A 19,311-nucleotide genomic window follows, 5' to 3' on the forward strand; every position below is an offset into this window, starting at 1 on the left:
AGAGTCTTTCATTAGTACCTCAACAACCCAACATTATATTACATAATATACAAATTCTTATAATTGCGTGCAACTTCAATAGCTTAAATTGTCCTTGGCTGTACTGCTATGATTATTAGTTTCTCACTCATGGTTCAAAATTTGGCACAAAACATTTTCAATGAGTTGAAAGATTAAGAGAATTATTTAATTGGTCAGATGTTTTGTCTTATTCTGACGTAATTGCACTTTATACTCAGTTCAATGAGAACACTTTGCGAACAAATTTAAAAGTATTTCACAGATTGGACTCAAACCCATGACCTCCAGATTACTAGCATTGCGTATATACCTCCAGACCACCGAGCTCAGTAGTATAGAGAGGTTTGAGTCCCATCCACACACTCATTATAGTGTAAATATTTTTTTTAAATGGTTACACATTATTTTAGTTACTGTTCATGTATTTATTACAACAGATGGCATGGTAATGATACCACAACCAAAGTTGGCTGCAATAATATTAAAAACATGAAAAACTATTTTTGTTATAAAATTAAATAGAACTAACACTGTGCAAGTAAAGTTGAAATAAATGAATTGAGGAAAATAGACAATCTTACATTGCTGTATATAAATTGTTCTGCTAGTTAACTTAATGACATGTTCAAATATAAGCTGTATTATCTAGTACTGTACAGTGTTAATATAATCTTGACAATAAAGATGATTTGGTACTATTGTTGTTAAGAAGTTATACTCTAAAGAGAGCTAACATTGTAAGTTTGTGATGGAAGAAAGTATAATTGTATTATGAAGGAGATTGTAACTACTATATAACAAACACTATTAAAATAATATTTATTCTGCAGATCGAATGGAGTTAATTGTGGGATCCACAGGTGGAACTCTTCACCTTAAGGATGAAGACATCAAGTTGGACATACCACCTGGAGCAATAGAAGAAGGAAAAACAGTTAAAATATCACTAGAAAATATTTTGGAGGAAACAGACATGCCTGTATCTCATCCACTTGAATCAATAATATCACCTATTGTTAAATGTGGACCAGAAGGCACCATCTTCCACAAGCCCTGTTTACTGTCATTTCCACACGATGCTGTAAATGAAGAGTTTTGGGAATTCTCTTTACTTTTTAAAGAGTGCTTTCAAGATGAATGGAAAGAAAAACCAGAAATTGATGAGAAGGACATACGTTTTACTTTAAAAGATGGTCAATTGTGTATATATTTAAATCATTTCTGTTGTCATGGATTCATGGGTCGAATTAGAAATGTTTTTCATGCAAAAAAAAGTATAAAGTTGGGAGTTTTTGGAAAGATGCTTGTAAATGAATATAAAATTCGAGTAAAATTCTGGAAATCAGGAAAATACAGGGTAATTTTTTATTTATCAAAATATGTTTAAAAAATTATAAATTGAAAAAGAATTTGTTAAAATTGGAAACAGAGAAAATATGGTAAACATTACAATTTGAGAAAATCAGAGAAAGTGATCAATCACACCGCCATTAAAATGTTTTTGGTTATTATTTTTCCAGTTATAGTTGTTTTTAAACATTTTTTTATTTGATTAGATTGATTCCTGATATAACAAAAAATCAGAGTTAGAAAGATTTGTACTTTATTAAACAGTCTAGTGTTTTAAACAGTTTTTACATCTTTGAATATTTTTATGTATTCTGTATGCACTTCAGAAAGTTGAAGAAGAAACATCAAACCAGGGTGAGAACCTATTAGAATCAGTTACAGTTATACATTCTTTGTATAAAAACATGGAAATTAGTGTTGAAATACCAAACCAGGAATGGCAAGTAGACGGTGAAAATATAAAAGTAAGAATTTTGTTCAATAATTTAAAAAAAAATCAATTTGTTTTATCACAACATGTACAATATCAAATCAGAGAGCTATAAATTTATACCTCACTGATCAAATAGGTGTATGCGGTGATCACTGTGCATAGTAACCAAGGAGTTTCAGTAATGTTTTAATGATTGACAAACACCTGTAAATTCACAGGTGTTTTTTAAAAGTTCCGAAAATTTGCTTTTAGAGCTTTCTACAGTTATCCAACTTTTATGAAAAATCAATCTAAATAACTGTATGACTTTTTCCTCTAGATTATACCTGCTGAGTATCTATGGTGTAAAAGACCATCAAAGACATTTTGTTTAAAAAGAAATATTTCGACAAATGTTCTGAAGGCAAAAGTATCGCTATCACAAGATTCAAATGATATTCCTGAAGTGGAAGTGAATTGTACGTTTTCCTAATACTAACATTAATAACAGAAGTGTAAACCTATAAATAAGTGTCCCTCTCCTATACAGACCATTTAAAGAGAGACCTCGTAGGTTGAAAAGGAGAGACTCATGTTGTAGAATCAAATTGTGTTGAAAAATAATGTTGTATTCGTCTCTCTATTATATTGATCTGTAAACAGGCACAATACGATTTACAGACAGTTACAGAAGTACAATTTTACTGTGTTAGTTAACTTTTAATATTTGAACCTGTGATGTAGTGTGTATCAATATCATAATAATCACACATAATCTGAAATAATTATTAATATTGAATATTTCATTTTTTTGCAGGTGATATTGAAGTATTGGTTTCAATTCCATGTATGTTATATTGTAAACAAGTAGATTAAGTCAGTAGAAACTGTAGTAATTTAGTTTATTTTTAAATGCTTAAAAAGTAAATAATTTATATATTTTCTTTATGAAAAACGGAGAATTCATCCCTCCAAATACAGCAATATCTGTTATGACTAAAAGTTGCACAAACTGCATCTGTTGTTTTTGGTAGGAATTCAAATTAACATGCTTCCTAGGACAAAAACAAAATGTTATAATAATTTGAATAATTTATTTGTTACAGGTAAATTTGGACCATCAAGATCAGATCCAGGTATAATTATTACTTATATTTATTAGTTATTTACATACATTCTCAGTAAGCAGAGGGTCCACTAATTAAAGTTTGATTCATAATTTTCAATAAGTTACATTTTATTTGTTTACAAAGAATCCAGTTTCAACCAAGAACAACATTAGAGTGACTGTGTAAAATTTAACAGTAATAATTAAGATCTGCAGTATATTTATTTCTGAAAAAAGTTTTCTATTTGTCATGGAAAGAAATGATTTAAATGTCAAAATAAAGAAATTTAAGTAAATAAATAACCTTCTGAAATGAGGTCAAATTTAGACCATGATTGTAAAAATTGCTCACAAAAACTGTTTAAAAACAAGTTTATCGAGTTTGCAATCATTTGGGTTTTTAAAACGGATTTTTTTTAATAGGAAAAAATTCTTTTTGTCTACGATTTCTAGTGCCAGAGAAAACAATTTTTTTTTAAATTATTGTTTTTGCCAGCAGAAACAGGCCCATAGCTTCATTATAAAAAAAATAATACTGATTTATTTCTTTTTGCAGTCACTGTAAATCCATGGCAAGAAAGGTTCAACAAGTTGAAACATGACCTTAGTCTACTCTATGTTGGTGATAAATTTCTCTTACTGAGATGCTGTCTCTTTGACCACATAGGTTTACTGCACCTTACTGATCCAGGTTGCACCACCGCACATTACCTATTTAACAAACTCCATGAAAAGCGTTATATCTCGCCTACTAATGTCAGTCTATTGTTAGACATTGCTAAAGTATCAGATCTGAACGATGCTGAAATTCTTATAAATCAGTATGTGATTGACAACAAGGTTCCAAACACTGATGAAGAAAAACTTTCACCATATAGGTCAAAATTGTGTAAGGCATTAAAACAATTTGACTTAAATACTTTAAATGGTGTAATTGCTTTCTATGGATTGGATTCAATAAAAATGCAATTTCCAACCATTTGGGATTTAGTGTTTCACCTGGAGAGAATTGGAAAATTAGTCGAAAAATCAGAAAGAAAGAGGTTTGCTGAACTTCTTGGACCAATCGCAAACAATATACTGTTAACGGTATGTATTTCGTTAATTAAACATGCTTTTAAAAAACCCACAAAAATGCCATTCACCAACCTGTAACCTAGTAGTTATATTTTTTATACAACCTGTAACCTAGTAGTTATATTTTTTATACAGGTACTTGCTGATGAATGAGAAGATCCACATCAATCCAAGCAGGTACCATGTTAGACAATTAAGCAAGTACCATTGCCATGTGAGACAATCTAGCAACTACCATTATTGTGTGAGACAATCAAGTAAGTACCATTGCCATGCGAGACAATCTAGCAACTACCATTACTGTGTGAGAAAATCAAGCAAGTACCATTGCCATGCGAGACAATCTAGCAACTACCATTACTGTGTGAGAAAATCAAGCAAGTACCATTGCCATGCGAGACAATCTAGCAACTACCATTACTGTGTGAGAAAATCAGGCAAGTACTTCGTAATTTCAATGTTAACCATGAGATCTGTAATTGTGTTCACCCAGATATTGTTCCCCTTAATAACATTAATATTACTGAAAAAACTATTTTCGAGGCTCTATTGTCATTGAAACCCAACAAATCCCCTGGACCAGACGGGATTACACCTAAAATGTTATCCATGTCAGCTCCAATTATTGCCCCAGTGTTGTGCAAAATGTTTAACAAGTTCTTAACGGATGGCTTTGTACCAAAAGATTGGAAACTCGCGAATGTCACTCCTATTTTTAAGTCAGGTAATCGTAACGATGTTAATAATTATCGACCCATATCGCTATGTTCTATTATAGGTAAGGTTTTTGAACGTATTATAGCAGATAACATTCTTTTTCATCTTCAATTTTTTGGATTTATAAGTCCCACGCAACACGGGTTTTATCCAGGTAGATCGTGTGTTACACAGGCCTCAGCGTTATATCATGATTGGTCACAAACAATGGATGTTAGACAACCTCCTGTAATTGATGCAATATTCCTTGATTGGGAGAAGGCCTTTGACCGTGTTCCCCATGATTTAGTAATCAAGAAACTGCACAACATGGGAGTATGTGGACCTCTCCTAAAGTGTCTTCACTCCTTTCTCAGTGACAGATTCCAACGTGTTGTTCTTAATAAGGAGCATTCTGATTGGGATAGAGTGGGCTCGGGTGTTCCTCAGGGATCAGTGTTAGGCCCGCTTCTATTTAATCTCTTTGTTTATGACCTACCTCTAAATACCTCTTCTGTTATGAAGCAGTATGCAGATGACACAGTAATTTATAAACCTGTATTCAGTCGTCATGATGCACTTACCTTACAACAGGATCTTTGTAAAATTTCCAAATGGTGTGAGGATAATAAAATGAAATTAAATGCAAAGAAGTGTAAAGTCATGCACATAACTAGGAAACGTAATTATATCCCTCATTTTATTTATACAATCGAATCCAATCCCCTAGAAGCTGTTAATTCACATAAATATCTTGGTATTAACTTCTCACGTGATTTAACATGGTCTGCTCACGTTAATGATGTATCGATGAAATCAATGAGAATGCTTGGGTTTATCAAACGGTTTGTAGGTTTCAATGACACCGAAATTTTACTACGACTTTTTAATGCACTATGTCGACCTGTTATTGAATATGGTGCTCCTGTGTGGGATCCACATCAAAAACAACATAATATAGCTATTAACAAGTCATTAAGACGGGTTACTAAATTGTGTGTTGAAGGCGATTTCACTGACAGGCTTAAGATACTAAATTTACCAGATATGGTTCAAAGAATGAAATTTCATAGTATAATTTTTGTAGTTAAGTGTTTGCATAATTTAATTGATTTTGATATATTTGAATACCTTACAATTAATTCTCGGTATCCAGAGTCGCTCACCTTTAAACACATGTATGCTAGAACTAATGCATTTAAATACTCCCTGTTTGTTAATTTTCCTCGAATATGGGAATGTATCCCGCATGAAGTTCGTAACAAAGTCCTGTTTAACTTTGGGGGGTTTAGAAGGGATTTGAAAAAATGTATTACTGATATCGAATTCATCTAGACTATCACTGTGTTTTTATGTCTTTTGCGTTTTTCGTACTATTAGTTGGGAAAGCCACTCGACAGTGCAGTTCTTTTGAACTGATCCACTTTTGGTTACCCGCAGGTGCTGATAGTACTTTGTTCTGTTTTGTTGAATGATGCCGTGCCTTGTTTATGATTTGTGTATGTTACCTGGAAATTGAATAAAATAAAAAATAAAAAAAAAAAATACCATTGCCATGTGAGACAATCTAGCAACTACCATTATCGTGAGAAAATCAAGCAAGTACCATTGCCATGTGACACAATCTACCAACTACTATTACTGTGTGAGAAAATCAAGCAAGTACCATTGCCATGTGAGACAATCTAGCAACTACCATTATCGTGTGAGAAAATCAAGCAAGTACCATTGCCATGCGAGACAATCTAGCAACTAAATTACTGTGTGAGAAAATCAGCAGCAGCAATACAAGAAATCATTGGGATTTGTTTATTTTAGTTATTTTCATATTACATAAAGCATAGAGATGTTAAAACTATATATAATATTAGTTCACTATAATATCTCTATGCATAAAGTGATAAAAGCTGTGAGTTCTTCTTGTCAGAGAATAATAAAGATTCTCTGCTATTTTGTATACATTTGTACATTACAGTGATGAAATAATATAATTTAAAATGTGAATAAGGTGATTTATTTTTGTATAAAGAAAATTGTAACAATAAATAATTTATATTTTGATTCATTTTATCAGTCATTGTGTTTTGTGTGTATAGCAATAAATGATTATTTGTGTTACAAAACATTATTTTTTTCCGTTTTTTTTTTCTATGGAAGTGATCAACTTTATTAAAACTACAAAATTACCTATTCAAAGTCTGATTTAATTAATCTTCATTTTTCATGTTTTTGGGGGACAATACATCTTTAACAAGACCATTTTAAAGACCAGAATTCTTTCATGCTTTTATAAAATGCTTTTAAAGAAGTCATACGTTTTAGCTTTGATCAAGTGTGTTTGGCTTCTATGAGGAGAGCTCTATATCTTAATTGATATCATAGGTGTTACATTTGTCTTTCTTATTTTGCAATTAAAAATGTTCAGCCTTAAATATAAAACTGGATATTATTCTTTATACAAATTTGTAAGGAAGGATTATTTTGGAAGAGGAAGAAGAGAAATGTAGGCCTCCCCTAATAAAAGTTATAGCAATATAATATTTTTATCCATTTTACCATGGAGAAATATGATATTAATTATTAACCCGGAGTTTTTATGTTACCGCAATGTGGCCAATCGGGCCAATTACAGTAAATCATGGTAAATATATTATTTTAAGACTCTTTAATTTTGATATAAACATTGATTGTGCCCTCAATAAAGTTTAATTTCAACAACATACCACACACACCATAAACAAAGTTCTTTGACAACATGTATAACCAAAGAATATAAATAGGTAAAGAATCAACAGTACGCGCTGTTATACATAGAAGGATAGGAAACGGAGACATGCTTTCATGGACGCGTAAGAATCTAGCAGCCGAACGACGGCGGGCTCTAGATATGGTTCCCGTCTAATCCCACGTTTGGATTGATCGTGATGATCTGAATGATGTGTTCTCGCGTCTGTGCTCTACTGCTGCGATCGCTCTACTAGCCTAGTGTGTAGGAGAGTAATACTATAATAATTAATAAATAGGATCAACTAAAATAAAGACTCCTTCATAAAAAAAACTAAATTAACCTAATTTTACATTTATCACATTTCAATATAAGAAATATATATATAGTATCTATATATTCTCTTCTTTATTGTATCAAACAAAAAACAATTTAATACAAAAGGTAGCCAAGATATAGCCGAAGCTAATCAAGCTTGGTACCTTTTATCTTAACTAACTTAAGCTACAAAATTAACAAATAAATAACAGTTTACCTTTCATGGTCTTTTGGAAATCTATGAAACGTTAAATCGTTGTTTTTGATTGAATTTGTGTAGCAATTACTTGCCACACAACTACGGTTTATGGTGTCGCACGTCATTCGCTGAAAGTTTTACCTTACCCACGCCTGAAGGTGGCGCACTTCTTCTATCGAAAAAGAAGTGCGCCACCTTCAGGCGTAGGCAAATATAGTAACGTACTGCATGCTCTGGGATGTGGTTTACGCCGCCAACGAAACTGTTGTATCTTCTTCTTTTTTATAAAAGTAAGTACAGTATTTACCTAATTATGAACTTAAAACCGCCCGGAATTCTTTAGAATAGCAGATAATATTCATTGATAGGCATGATTAAACCTGTCTTACTCATATTATGTTGGACTAGCCTTGATGATCTATCTTATCTAGGCCTAAACTAGCTAGCTAGGCCAAGCAAGGCAGTCCCTATCTCTCCGAGTCTGTACTGTAGTAGGCCTACTAGCCTACTAACTAGGCCTACTACTCTACTACCTAGAGCCTACTAGGTCTAGGCCTAGGCGGGGAACAGACGATCGGGACCACGGACGAAGACTATCGAGCCCAACAAGGTTTTAAGACGGTCGGGACCAGAGACGATCGGGCCCAACAAAAAAGACGATCGGGCCCAACAAAAAAGACGATCAGGCACGTTTTATTTTGGTCGCAATTAAACCCAAATTTTGGAATTTTTTATGGCGAGTGTCAGTCTAGCTAGGAGGCTAGCTATGTATTTTTTATCATATTTGTCGTGTTTTTTAAACCATTTTGTATTTGGCGCACTAAATACATTTTTGTGATTATTATACATTTCGTAATCATTTTTATATTAGGTAGGCCTAGGCTATGCCTACTGTAGATTTATTTATTTAGGTTCAACGATTTTCCCCAAATAGGGGTGTTTTCCGATCGTGGTATACACTGTCTAATGGATGTCCATCTTGAAAAATACCCGCCACAAAAATGCGAGGAGGCTTCGCATTTTCCTATCTCCTCCTACGATAATTGTTTTTAATAGCTGAAAACTGGTTGAACAGCTAGAGTACAGCATCATAATGTTGAAGACAGGCCGATTTTCTTTAAAAAATACTATTTTGATAGATTTAATATATGATTATACAAATGTATTGATTTGTGATGAATGGAACATCCCAATCTCCAAGTCTGCCAGAGTTTGGTTTAACACAAGTAGGTAGATTTATGAGCCCTTGGTTTAACACATACAGTAGGTAAATATATGGGCCCTTTGAGAATAAACTTGCAATACTTTGACAATACTGTAAATACCTATTAACTATTTTTAATCCTCATTTGAATCGAACATTTCTTACTGTGAATGTTCGTACTGTTAGATGTAATATAAAAATATATACAAATAAACTTTATTACTGAGATTGTGGTTAGGCTCTACTGTTAGATATATAATCACATTATTATATACAAATAAACTTTATACTGACAGTTCCTTCTCAACGTTTGTATTAACTAATAATTACCAATAATATAAACGTCGTAGTGGTGTATCGTGACATGTACTTTAATATTTCAATCGATTATGACAGTGACAGTTTTAACAAAGTATTAAATCGCAAATGTTTTACTGTATTTAGAGGTATATTATTTATAGGCCTATAAAACATGAACAAAATATTTCGTTACTGACTGGATAAAGAATATATTTAAAAATTGTTCCTCTTTGTACCTATCTGCTTTCCAATCTCTCAACCCTAATGTTACTACAAAACACAAATTGGGTTTCTTTAAATGAGTCCAAATCAAAAATGTTGACTCATTTTGTGATAAGTTTCTCCTTCGGAAGTAATTCCCAGGGTGCTAATTTTAGTTGACTACATAAATCATCGTGTCTATTTATTCGTTTCTGTAAACGGCAATGTATTGTAGTCCTGCGGTACGTACATTTGAAATTGCCAGTTTTGTTACGCTGAAATTACTGTGTATTCGAGAACCATCTGTGGGCACGACCTAGATGGTACGCGAGCGAAGCGAGCGTACCATCTAGTAATTATAATTATACTAATTAAATGTTAACATTTTAATATATGAACGTCAATGGTCGGATAATTTTATGTGGTGGTACTGTAGGAGGTGAGACTAGTAAATCTTCCTGTACTGTGCGCCTATTGTTCTTCAGCACGTGATTTTGTTTACCTTGATACAATACGGGGATTCCCCTTAAAATAAAAGGTAGTGTGTTTTCAGAAACAACATTTTCGCGCCGCGGCTCTAGCCAGCTATGTCCCAGGAGGACACATTCATTAATAAGCTGTTTCATAGCGGTAGCTTTAGTATCTAAGGCTGACAGTTTTGTGAATTTGGAAACTCGACTATAATTTATAGGTAGCTGCTGGACCCAAAAAACGTCTGGGAGAAGAGAGTCTATATGAAAGCCTTTGCTGATAATACAGTATTATTGAGATGTAGACGGAAATCTGTAAAATCTTGTTCAATAAATAATAACTTCGTTTTTGCTGTCAACCAGGCCGGTATTATAATAAATCACTGTCAAATAATCATTCGATAATGGTCAAAACTTTATTTTGGCTCTGTCAACATAAAGGGAGGTATTTACAATAACTTTCTTTTGACTGTCAATCTAGGCCAATGTTATAATAATACGCCGTCAGATATTAAATCAATGAAACAGTCCTGGTAAATTTTTTTTTGGTTATCAGATGCCGTGGGGGGGGGGGGGGGGTCCAACAAATTATCGTCAGAAGGTGAACAATCAGTCTAGGTAGCAGCAGCAGATTATTAGGAACGCCTGCTCCATTAATTAATCCAGAAAAAGGTTTGTACATTATCTATTTGTTTATTAGCCTTCTCCTAACACAATTATATTTTCTTTAAAAAAAGGTTTTATAAGTGGTTTCAAGATTTATGATAGTAATGTCACAGTTCTGTGTCTGGACGCAACTTCATAGACCTACTGTAAAGTATTGAAATATAATAGAACGCCCTCTATAATTTTGTGGATGTTGCTCCTAGGTCTAATATATAGGGGTGTGACCAAATTCCAGGAGAGATGAATTTCGGGTTTGAACAGCGACACATCTCCAACTCGACACTTTTCTAATTTTTTGTTGTGACAAATTGTTTATTTGGAACTTGTTTGTAACTTTTACAACTTGTTTATAACTTTGAAAGCTTGGTTAATTGTATGAAACATTTATGTGTAATTTGGCAACATTTGTGATTTCGACAACCTTGTTACTTTTTATATGTAAGTTGATTCCGATTTTTTTTTTATAGAATACTTTATGTTTATAATGTTGAATAATCGATTATGACGTTATTGGGCTCGTGAGAGTCTGTATCATTATCGATATACATTAGTTGTTTTAATCATATATATTATCGTTCATACCGTAGGTAGGCTATAAACTATAACTATGCATTATATACCGTATATATATTTCTTTCCTTTGTTGATATTAGTGATTGTTTTAAATTCTCCAGTTGCGATAAGGATTTAATATGTCTAATTAGGATGTTTTCACGCTGCTGCTCTAGCCCGCTACGTCACACGAGATGACTCATTCATTAGATGAAATCAAGCAGCTTTATAGTACTACACTTTGACATTTTTGTTAAAATGGAAACTCCACTATAATTTATTGGTACCACCTGTTGAATCCAAAAACGGCTGAGAAAAGAGTCTAACGACAAATCCCAAAGCATTCTGGTATTTATGAGTCCCATGATATAATTCGCTGTCAGATAATCATTGAATTATTATCAAAACAGTCCATTGAAGTTTTTGTTTGTAATAGGATACTTGAAGTATCTAGGCGTGATGAAGTGACCCCCAGACTTGACCTTAGCAATAACAATAAGCGAGCAGCGTTTTTTGTAAGAAATATTCTTGTTTATGATGTTATTGATACATTATCGCAGTTGTATGCTATTTAGAATAACCTACTGTAGTTTGGAAATCTATACATCATTTGTATTAAGGTATAACGATTATAAAGTGTAATGCCTGAGTGGTGCCTCATTTCGATTCATTGGAGGGCAATTTAAGTTTTGGTTGCCAATAGCAACTGGATAGTTGAGAGGAGATGGGTTATAAATTATAAACAAGGATCGAATTATTTATATTGCAGCTGTTTTGAACTGGGAGTAGTTCAAGTGCATCTGTTTACTGTGATTGGTATATTTGAGGCGTCAAAGTCAAGTAGGTTTATATTTTGAACCCCATGGCTCGTTTTAACTTGTAGTGGCAATTGATAAGGAATACGTTTGTTACTTGTTGCTTTAATGGTAACATTGTTGTGATCGCTATTCTATTGATATGTTTATATTAATTTTAATTGGTACACTTATACACCTTTTAATTTAACTCATTATAATATCGCTGTAATTTCTTGAATAACGTTGTATTCTGTAACACATTATAGAAAGTAATGTAGTTTCCTTTATCTTCTTTTAGTCATCAGAACAGAACGGAAGATCGGTCTATTGTAAATAAATTGTAGATATTATATTTGCTGGATCAGTGTCTTTTGTTATCTGCGTCGATTGACCACACACGCCACCAAGCGAACTCGCGTAGTACGCTACAGTGATTGACTAGCCTATACGAGTATGGCAGAAGATAGGAAGACTACGCTGACTTTGCAGCGCCGAAACAGAAAGGGATTGGTATCAAGAAGTTTGAACACTTTGAGCGCATTGTTAAAAACGGAAGGAGTTACTATTGTTGACATAGACGACCAATTAGAGCGGGTGGACGAGGCATTCAAAGTAGTAGAAAAGGCCCATCTCGCGTTGTTGGATGTCATTGATGACGATGACATATTTGAGCAAGAAGAGGAGTGGATGGCGAAAGTAGAAAAAGAATATACAGATCAGAGGAGGAGCGCATTGGCTCATTCTTGCGAATTGAGGAAAGTAGACCATGGAAATGGAAAGGTCGACGCTGCCGACAACCAACAAGGAACTAAGGCGGTCGGTGAGCTAAAGACTAGTAGTAGTAATTTAAGTATGGATAGCCTAGTGAAGGCGATGTCTTTACCTAGGCCCGAATTACAAATGTATGATGGCAATCCTTTAAGGTATTGGCCATTTATAAGAGCCTTTGATGTATTAATGTCGGAAGTATCTGACGACAATTTTAAACTGACTACCTTATTAAAATATTGTAGGGGTAGAGCAAGTGACGCCCTACAATGTTGCCTTATGCGGCCCCCAACTGAAGGGTACAAACTGGCAAGGGAAATCCTGTCAGAGAGGTTCGGAGATAAAGGGACGATCGTCCAGACCTGGGTAGATAAGATTGTAAATCGCCCTAAGATTGACGTTGCCGAGTTAAGGCAATTTACCGACGATTTATCATCCTGCAGGGAAACGCTAGATGCGATGGGTTTTCTTGGGGAATTAAATAACCAACGTAGCCTTAGGTCAATAATTGACAAGTTACCACGATACTTACAGACAAGGTGGGTTAAAGAATATCAAAGGATAAAGCTTAAAGGCAGTCCACCTACCATTGCACATGTTGTTGACTTTGTAAAATCGGCCTCTAAGGAGGCAAATGATCCTGTATTTGGTAGCCTTGTCTCGGGTAGTGTGGGTAACAAGCCAGAGAGACAGACGACCAGCAACAGAGAACCCGAAAAATGCCGAAATAAGAATTTTGCCATCGGATCCCCGTCCTGTCAAATGTGTGAAGGTTCTCATTCTTTATTTGGTTGTCTACAGTTTAAAGAAAAGAATGTTGAAGAAAGGCTATCATTTGTAAAGAGGAACCGGCTATGCTTTAATTGCCTAAAACCTGGACATAACGCATCAAGATGTCTATTGAATAGGACATGCTCGGTAGCTGGATGTGGACAGAAACACACCAAGTTCCTTCATATAATTAAGTCAAAGGCGACACAACAACAACAACAACAAGCCCCCGCCTCTAAAGCTCAGCCACATCAAGCAGAGCAGACACCAGCTGCTAGTGTACCGCAGCAACCGCAGACGCAGCCAGTTGGGCACGCCGACAAGATGAACACCTTCATCTCATTACCAATCTTGCCGGTCACAATACGATCACCGGAAAGTGGGATAGAGGTAGACGCATACGCACTATTGGACAGTGGGAGTACAAGCTCATTTTGTACAGAGAGATTGGCAAAGACGTTGAAGGTGAGAGGTAGACCGGAGAACCTGATCATTAACACCATCGGTGATAATGAAAGCAGTGTACCCAGCAGAATAATCAGTTTGGAAGTGAGAGGCATGGGTGGAGGAGAACCTATAGCACTCCCACTAGTGTATTCCACACGAAAAATGACAATTCGCTCTTCGACAAGTCGAGCCTTGAAGTTGGATGAAGTGAACAAATGGCCTCATCTAAATGGAGTTAATCTCCCACGACTAGACAACTCAGAGGTGGACCTCCTAATTGGGCTAGATGTTCCAGATGCGTTACAACCGCTTGAAATAAGAGCCGGTGGAAAAGGGGAACCGTATGCCACACAAACATCCCTTGGGTGGTCCCTAAACGGTCCTGTTATGGGAAGAAATGAGAAGAGATCTTCCACGTTTGCTTGCGAGATTCAGAACAACGTGAGGCTTGATCAGATACTGGAGAGATTTTGGACAACTGATTGTGACGTACCTGCATTGGATGACGATGACAGAATGATGTCTGTTAATGACAAAAGAGTAGTTAAACTATGGGATCAAAATGTACAGTTTAAGGATGGACATTACCATTTACCTATTCCCTTCAAGCAACGCCCGCCTATTTTACCGGACAATAGACATACTGCTGAAGTCAGACTTGGCCATCTCCGACGGAAATTGGTGAAGGATGTAAGCCTTAAAGCCAAATATGCTGAGGTTATTAAAACCCTAGTTGAAGAAAATCATGCAGAACCTGTAGGTAACCGCAATTCGACGTTTCCAAATTGGTATCTGCCACACCACGCTGTCCCCAAGAAGAATGGTGACGTACGAGTAGTATTCGATTGCGCGGCAAAACATAGGGGTCTATCGCTAAATGACGTAGTCATGCAGGGACCAGATCTTGTCAACAGCCTGATGGGGGTCCTTCTGAGATTCCGCCGGCGACAATACGCCATCATGGGTGACATCAAGTCACCTGTTTCACCAGGTTAGGGTGCCACCAAATGAAAGGGAGGTTCTTCGATTTCTTTGGTGGACAGACGATGAAATGACGGAAGTGAGTACCTACCGTATGTGTGTGCACCTGTTTGGTGGAACCTGGTGCCCAAGCGCGAGCACTTATGCTCTAAGAAAGGCGGCACAAGATAACCGCGCTAAAGTTGACGTTAATATTACTGAGATTGTGAATGAAAATTTCTACGTGGACGACGCTCTAATCTCTGTTTCAACTGAAGAAGAAGGAGTTAAGGTTATAAAGAATCTGACGGCCTTGTTATCCATGGGAGGGTTCAAGTTGACGAAATGGATAGCCAATAGCTCAGAAATCCTACGTCATGTTCCAGTGGAGGACAGGGCCACGACGGTTAAGGAGCTTGACCTAGAAGGTGCCATCCTACCATCCGAAAAGGCACTAGGGATGAAGTGGAATGTCGAAGACGACACGTTTGGATTTAATGTAAACCACAAGGACACACCAAAAACTCGTAGAGGGGTGTTAAGTGCATTAAGCTCGGTGTTCGATCCCCATGGATTCGCAGCACCATTCACGTTAAGGGGCAAACTCATCGTGCAACAACTCGTGCGTCGGGGCGTTGATTGGGATGATTCGGTTCCGGATGACTTGTTGTCACGTTGGCAATCATGGCAGAACGATCTCCAGAACTTACAACACCTAAAGATACCTAGATGTCTAGAAGACAACGTGTTCGGTACTGTGGTGGCACGAGAGTTACACCACTTCGCTGACGCTTCAGAAATAGCGTATGGGGTGACTACGTACCTACGTACGACAAATGAGGACAACTGCACTAGGAGTGCACTTATACTAGCCAAGTTACGTCTATGCCCCATGAAAACTGTGACTATACCGCGATTAGAACTAATGGCGGCGACACTGGCAGTAAAGATTGACAAGACACTGACTCGTGAAATTGGGCTGAAAATGGGGAAATCTTGTTTTTGGACTGACAGTATGATAGTTTTGCAGTACATCAAGAATGAAGAAAGGCGGTTTAAGACGTTCGTTAGCAACAGGTTAGCGACTATACACGACGGCTCTAATCCGGAACAATGGAGACATATCGAGGGGATACATAACCCGGCAGATATTGTATCGAGAGGCCTCGAAGCGAGGCTGCTGGTAAACAACAAGTTTTGGTTGGAGGGTCCCACATTTTTAAGACAAGATACTGACAAAACCTGGCCTATGCAACCAGATGGGTATGGTGATGTAAGCGCTGATGATCTAGAGGTGAAGAAATCTGTGAATGTGTGTACCAACGTGCAAGATAACGTTGTTATTCAACACTATTTCGATCGATATTCGTCTTGGGTTGGATTAAAGCGAAGTGTAGCTTGGATATTGCGATTCAAACGTTATGTCGTCCTTAAGAAAAGGATTGACATTCAGAGCCTTATCTGTGACAAACTCACGGTGGAGGAAACCAAACAAGCAGAGAGGGTGATTATTCAGTATACCCAATCCACACGCTATAAAGACATCACAAACATTAAAGGATTGGGAGCCTTCCTGGCTGACGATGGTATTATTCGGATTGGTGGTCGAATAGAACTGCAGACGACCCTCACCACTGACCAACGACATCAAATTTTGTTGCCATGCGATAACCACGTAACCAACCTCATTATATACCATCTTCAAACAGGACATGGGGGTATTGAACGCACGCTGGCTGATATAAGACAGAAGTTTTGGTTGGTAAAGGGTCGGAGGAGCGTGAGACGGGAACTGTCACAGTGTATCGTGTGTAAGAGGATGAAAGCTCGGCCAACTGATCAAATTATGGGTCTACTACCGAAGTCAAGGATGCAGATTGGCGAACCGCCATTCTCCAGGGTGGGTGTGGACTATTTTGGACCACTCGTCATTAAGCGTGGACGCACAGAACATAAACGCTACGGTTGCGTGTTTACTTGCATGACGACACGAGCTGTCCATATAGAAGTCGCCCATTCTATGACGACGGATTCATTTATAAATATATTGCAGAGGTTTATCGCTCGACGAGGAGTACCTCAAGAGATGGTCTCCGATAATGGCACGAACTTCGTTGGGGCCAAGCAAGAGCTCAGACGGGCCATGACCGAATGGAATCGTCAACATATCGACAGCTTTATGTTGCAGAAGGAAATCAGCTGGTCATTCAACCCACCGAAGGCGTCTCACATGGGCGGAGTCTGGGAAAGACAAATTCGCACTATAAGAACCATTATGTATAGTCTTGTGCGCCAACAGACACTTGATGATGAGAGTCTCACTACTCTGATGTGTGTCATCGAGAACATCGTTAACAGCAGGCCTATTACGAAACTGTCCGACGACCCAAGTGATGATCAACCATTGACTCCTAACCATTTACTCCTGCTGAGGAGTGGACCATCCTTGCCTCCTGGACACTTTGCAGAGCAAGACCTCTACAGGAGACGGTGGCGACAAGTCCAGTATCTCGCTGATATATTTTGGAGAAGGTGGGTGAAGGAATACCTTCCATTGCTACAACATCGGCAAAAATGGGGTATGGAGAAAAGAGATCTTAAAATTGGTGATCTCGTCCTTATTACCGATAACTCTACTCCGCGCTATCAATGGCCACTGGGGTTGGTGGTGGATGTGAATGTAGGTAGTGACGAACATGTAAGATCTGTACATATTAGAACTAAGGGTGGTGTCTATGAGAGACCTATAACCAAGTTATGTATGCTCGAAAGAGCTAATTAAGACCTATAGTCGTGTTTACTATGTACATATGTATTTAGTTTTTATAATATTTCATTTACCTTTTTATTAAGTGATTGTTAAACCCGTTTGGTTTAAAGGGGGGAGTGTAAAGTATTGAAATATAATAGAACGCCCTCTATAATTTTGTGGATGTTGCTCCTAGGTCTAATATATAGGGGTGTGACCAAATTCCAGGAGAGATGAATTTTGGGTTTGAACAGCGACACTTCTCCAACTCGACACTTTTCTAATTTTTTGTTGTGACAAATTGTTTATTTGGAACTTGTTTGTAACTTTTACAACTTGTTTATAACTTTGAAAGCTTGGTTAATTGTATGAAACATTTATGTGTAATTTGGCAACATTTGTGATTTCGACAACCTTGTTACTTTTTATATGTAAGTTGATTCCGATTTTTTTTTTTATAGAATACTTTATGTTTATAATGTTGAATAATCGATTATGACGTTATTGGGCTCGTGAGAGTCTGTATCATTATCGATATACATTAGTTGTTTTAATCATATATATTATCGTTCATACCGTAGGTAGGCTATAAACTATAACTATGCATTATATACCGTATATATATTTCTTTCCTTTGTTGATATTAGTGATTGTTTTAAATTCTCCAGTTGCGATAAGGATTTAATATGTCTAATTAGGATGTTTTTTATGATGTTATTGATACATTATAGCAGTTGTATGCTATTTAGAATAACCTACTGTAGTTTGGAAATCTATACATCATTTGTATTAAGGTATAACGATTATAAAGTGTAATGCCTGAGTGGTGCCTCATTTCGATTCATTGGAGGGCAATTTAAGTTTTGGTTGCCAATAGCAACTGGATAGTTGAGAGGAGATGGGTTATAAATTATAAACAAGGATCGAATTATTTATATTGCAGCTGTTTTGAACTGGGAGTAGTTCAAGTGCATCTGTTTACTGTGATTGGTATATTTGAGGCGTCAAAGTCAAGTAGGTTTATATTTTGAACCCCATGGCTCGTTTTAACTTGTAGTGGCAATTGATAAGGAATACGTTTGTTACTTGTTGCTTTAATGGTAACATTGTTGTGATCGCTATTCTATTGATATGTTTATATTAATTTTAATTGGTACACTTATACACCTTTTAATTTAACTCATTATAATATCGCTGTAATTTCTTGAATAACGTTGTATTCTGTAACACATTATAGAAAGTAATGTAGTTTCCTTTATCTTCTTTTAGTCATCAGAACAGAACGGAAGATCGGTCTATTGTAAATAAATTGTAGATATTGTATTTGCTGGATCAGTGTCTTTTGTTATCTGCGTCGATTGACCACACACGCCACCAAGCGAACTCGCGTAGTACGCTACACCTACTAGTTATATTATTCATATTAACTGATACTTACTCTTCATTTACCGTAAAGTTCAGTTTTAATGAAATATATAATATAAATTGGCTTCGTAACAATTAATTAGTGTTGAAAAGGT

The 19,311-nt window shown here is 36.2% G+C and overlaps 4 protein-coding genes across 4 annotated transcripts; all 4 read left to right on the forward strand.

The window, feature by feature from the left end:
• The first annotated feature begins 856 nt into the window (after window positions 1–856).
• LOC140047646 (netrin receptor UNC5B-a-like) lies at window positions 857–2,659 on the forward strand. The gene is made up of 4 exons (XM_072092684.1): window positions 857–1,378; window positions 1,698–1,835; window positions 2,124–2,262; window positions 2,601–2,659. Exons 1-4 carry the CDS (start codon window positions 857–859, stop codon window positions 2,657–2,659), a joined length of 858 nt encoding a protein of 285 aa, XP_071948785.1.
• A 167-nt stretch (window positions 2,660–2,826) lies between these two features.
• On the forward strand, window positions 2,827–4,132 carry LOC140046433 (uncharacterized). Its single transcript, XM_072091077.1, has 3 exons — window positions 2,827–2,919; window positions 3,448–3,980; window positions 4,104–4,132. The coding sequence occupies exons 1-3, from the start codon at window positions 2,832–2,834 to the stop codon at window positions 4,119–4,121; spliced, it is 639 nt and encodes a 212-aa protein (XP_071947178.1). The 5' UTR covers window positions 2,827–2,831; the 3' UTR covers window positions 4,122–4,132.
• An 8,417-nt stretch (window positions 4,133–12,549) lies between these two features.
• On the forward strand, window positions 12,550–15,078 carry LOC140047647 (uncharacterized). The gene has a single exon (XM_072092685.1). It carries the CDS (start codon window positions 12,550–12,552, stop codon window positions 15,076–15,078), a length of 2,529 nt encoding a protein of 842 aa, XP_071948786.1.
• Window positions 15,079–15,133: 55 nt separating this feature from the next.
• Window positions 15,134–17,824, forward strand: LOC140047648 (uncharacterized). The gene has a single exon (XM_072092686.1). The coding sequence runs from the start codon at window positions 15,134–15,136 to the stop codon at window positions 17,822–17,824; it is 2,691 nt and encodes an 896-aa protein (XP_071948787.1).
• The last annotated feature ends 1,487 nt before the right edge of the window (window positions 17,825–19,311 follow it).

This window comes from Antedon mediterranea, chromosome 4 (genome assembly GCF_964355755.1).
Source record: "Antedon mediterranea chromosome 4, ecAntMedi1.1, whole genome shotgun sequence".
Taxonomy (NCBI): domain Eukaryota; kingdom Metazoa; phylum Echinodermata; class Crinoidea; order Comatulida; family Antedonidae; genus Antedon; species Antedon mediterranea.

Bases quoted from the DNA above. Each gene is read 5' to 3' on its own strand.
- LOC140047646 (XM_072092684.1), top strand. From the start codon at position 857: ATGGAGTTAATTGTGGGATCCACAGGTGGAACTCTTCACCTTAAGGAT. The intron at 1,379-1,697 runs GTAATTTTTTAT...TATGCACTTCAG, and splicing joins GGAAATCAGGAAAATACAGG to AAAGTTGAAGAAGAAACATC. The intron at 2,263-2,600 runs GTACGTTTTCCT...ATTTTTTTGCAG, and splicing joins TCCTGAAGTGGAAGTGAATT to GTGATATTGAAGTATTGGTT.
- LOC140046433 (XM_072091077.1), top strand. From the start codon at position 2,832: ATGCTTCCTAGGACAAAAACAAAATGTTATAATAATTTGAATAATTTA. The intron at 2,920-3,447 runs GTATAATTATTA...TTCTTTTTGCAG, and splicing joins ACCATCAAGATCAGATCCAG to TCACTGTAAATCCATGGCAA.
- LOC140047647 (XM_072092685.1), top strand. From the start codon at position 12,550: ATGGCAGAAGATAGGAAGACTACGCTGACTTTGCAGCGCCGAAACAGA.
- LOC140047648 (XM_072092686.1), top strand. From the start codon at position 15,134: ATGACGGAAGTGAGTACCTACCGTATGTGTGTGCACCTGTTTGGTGGA.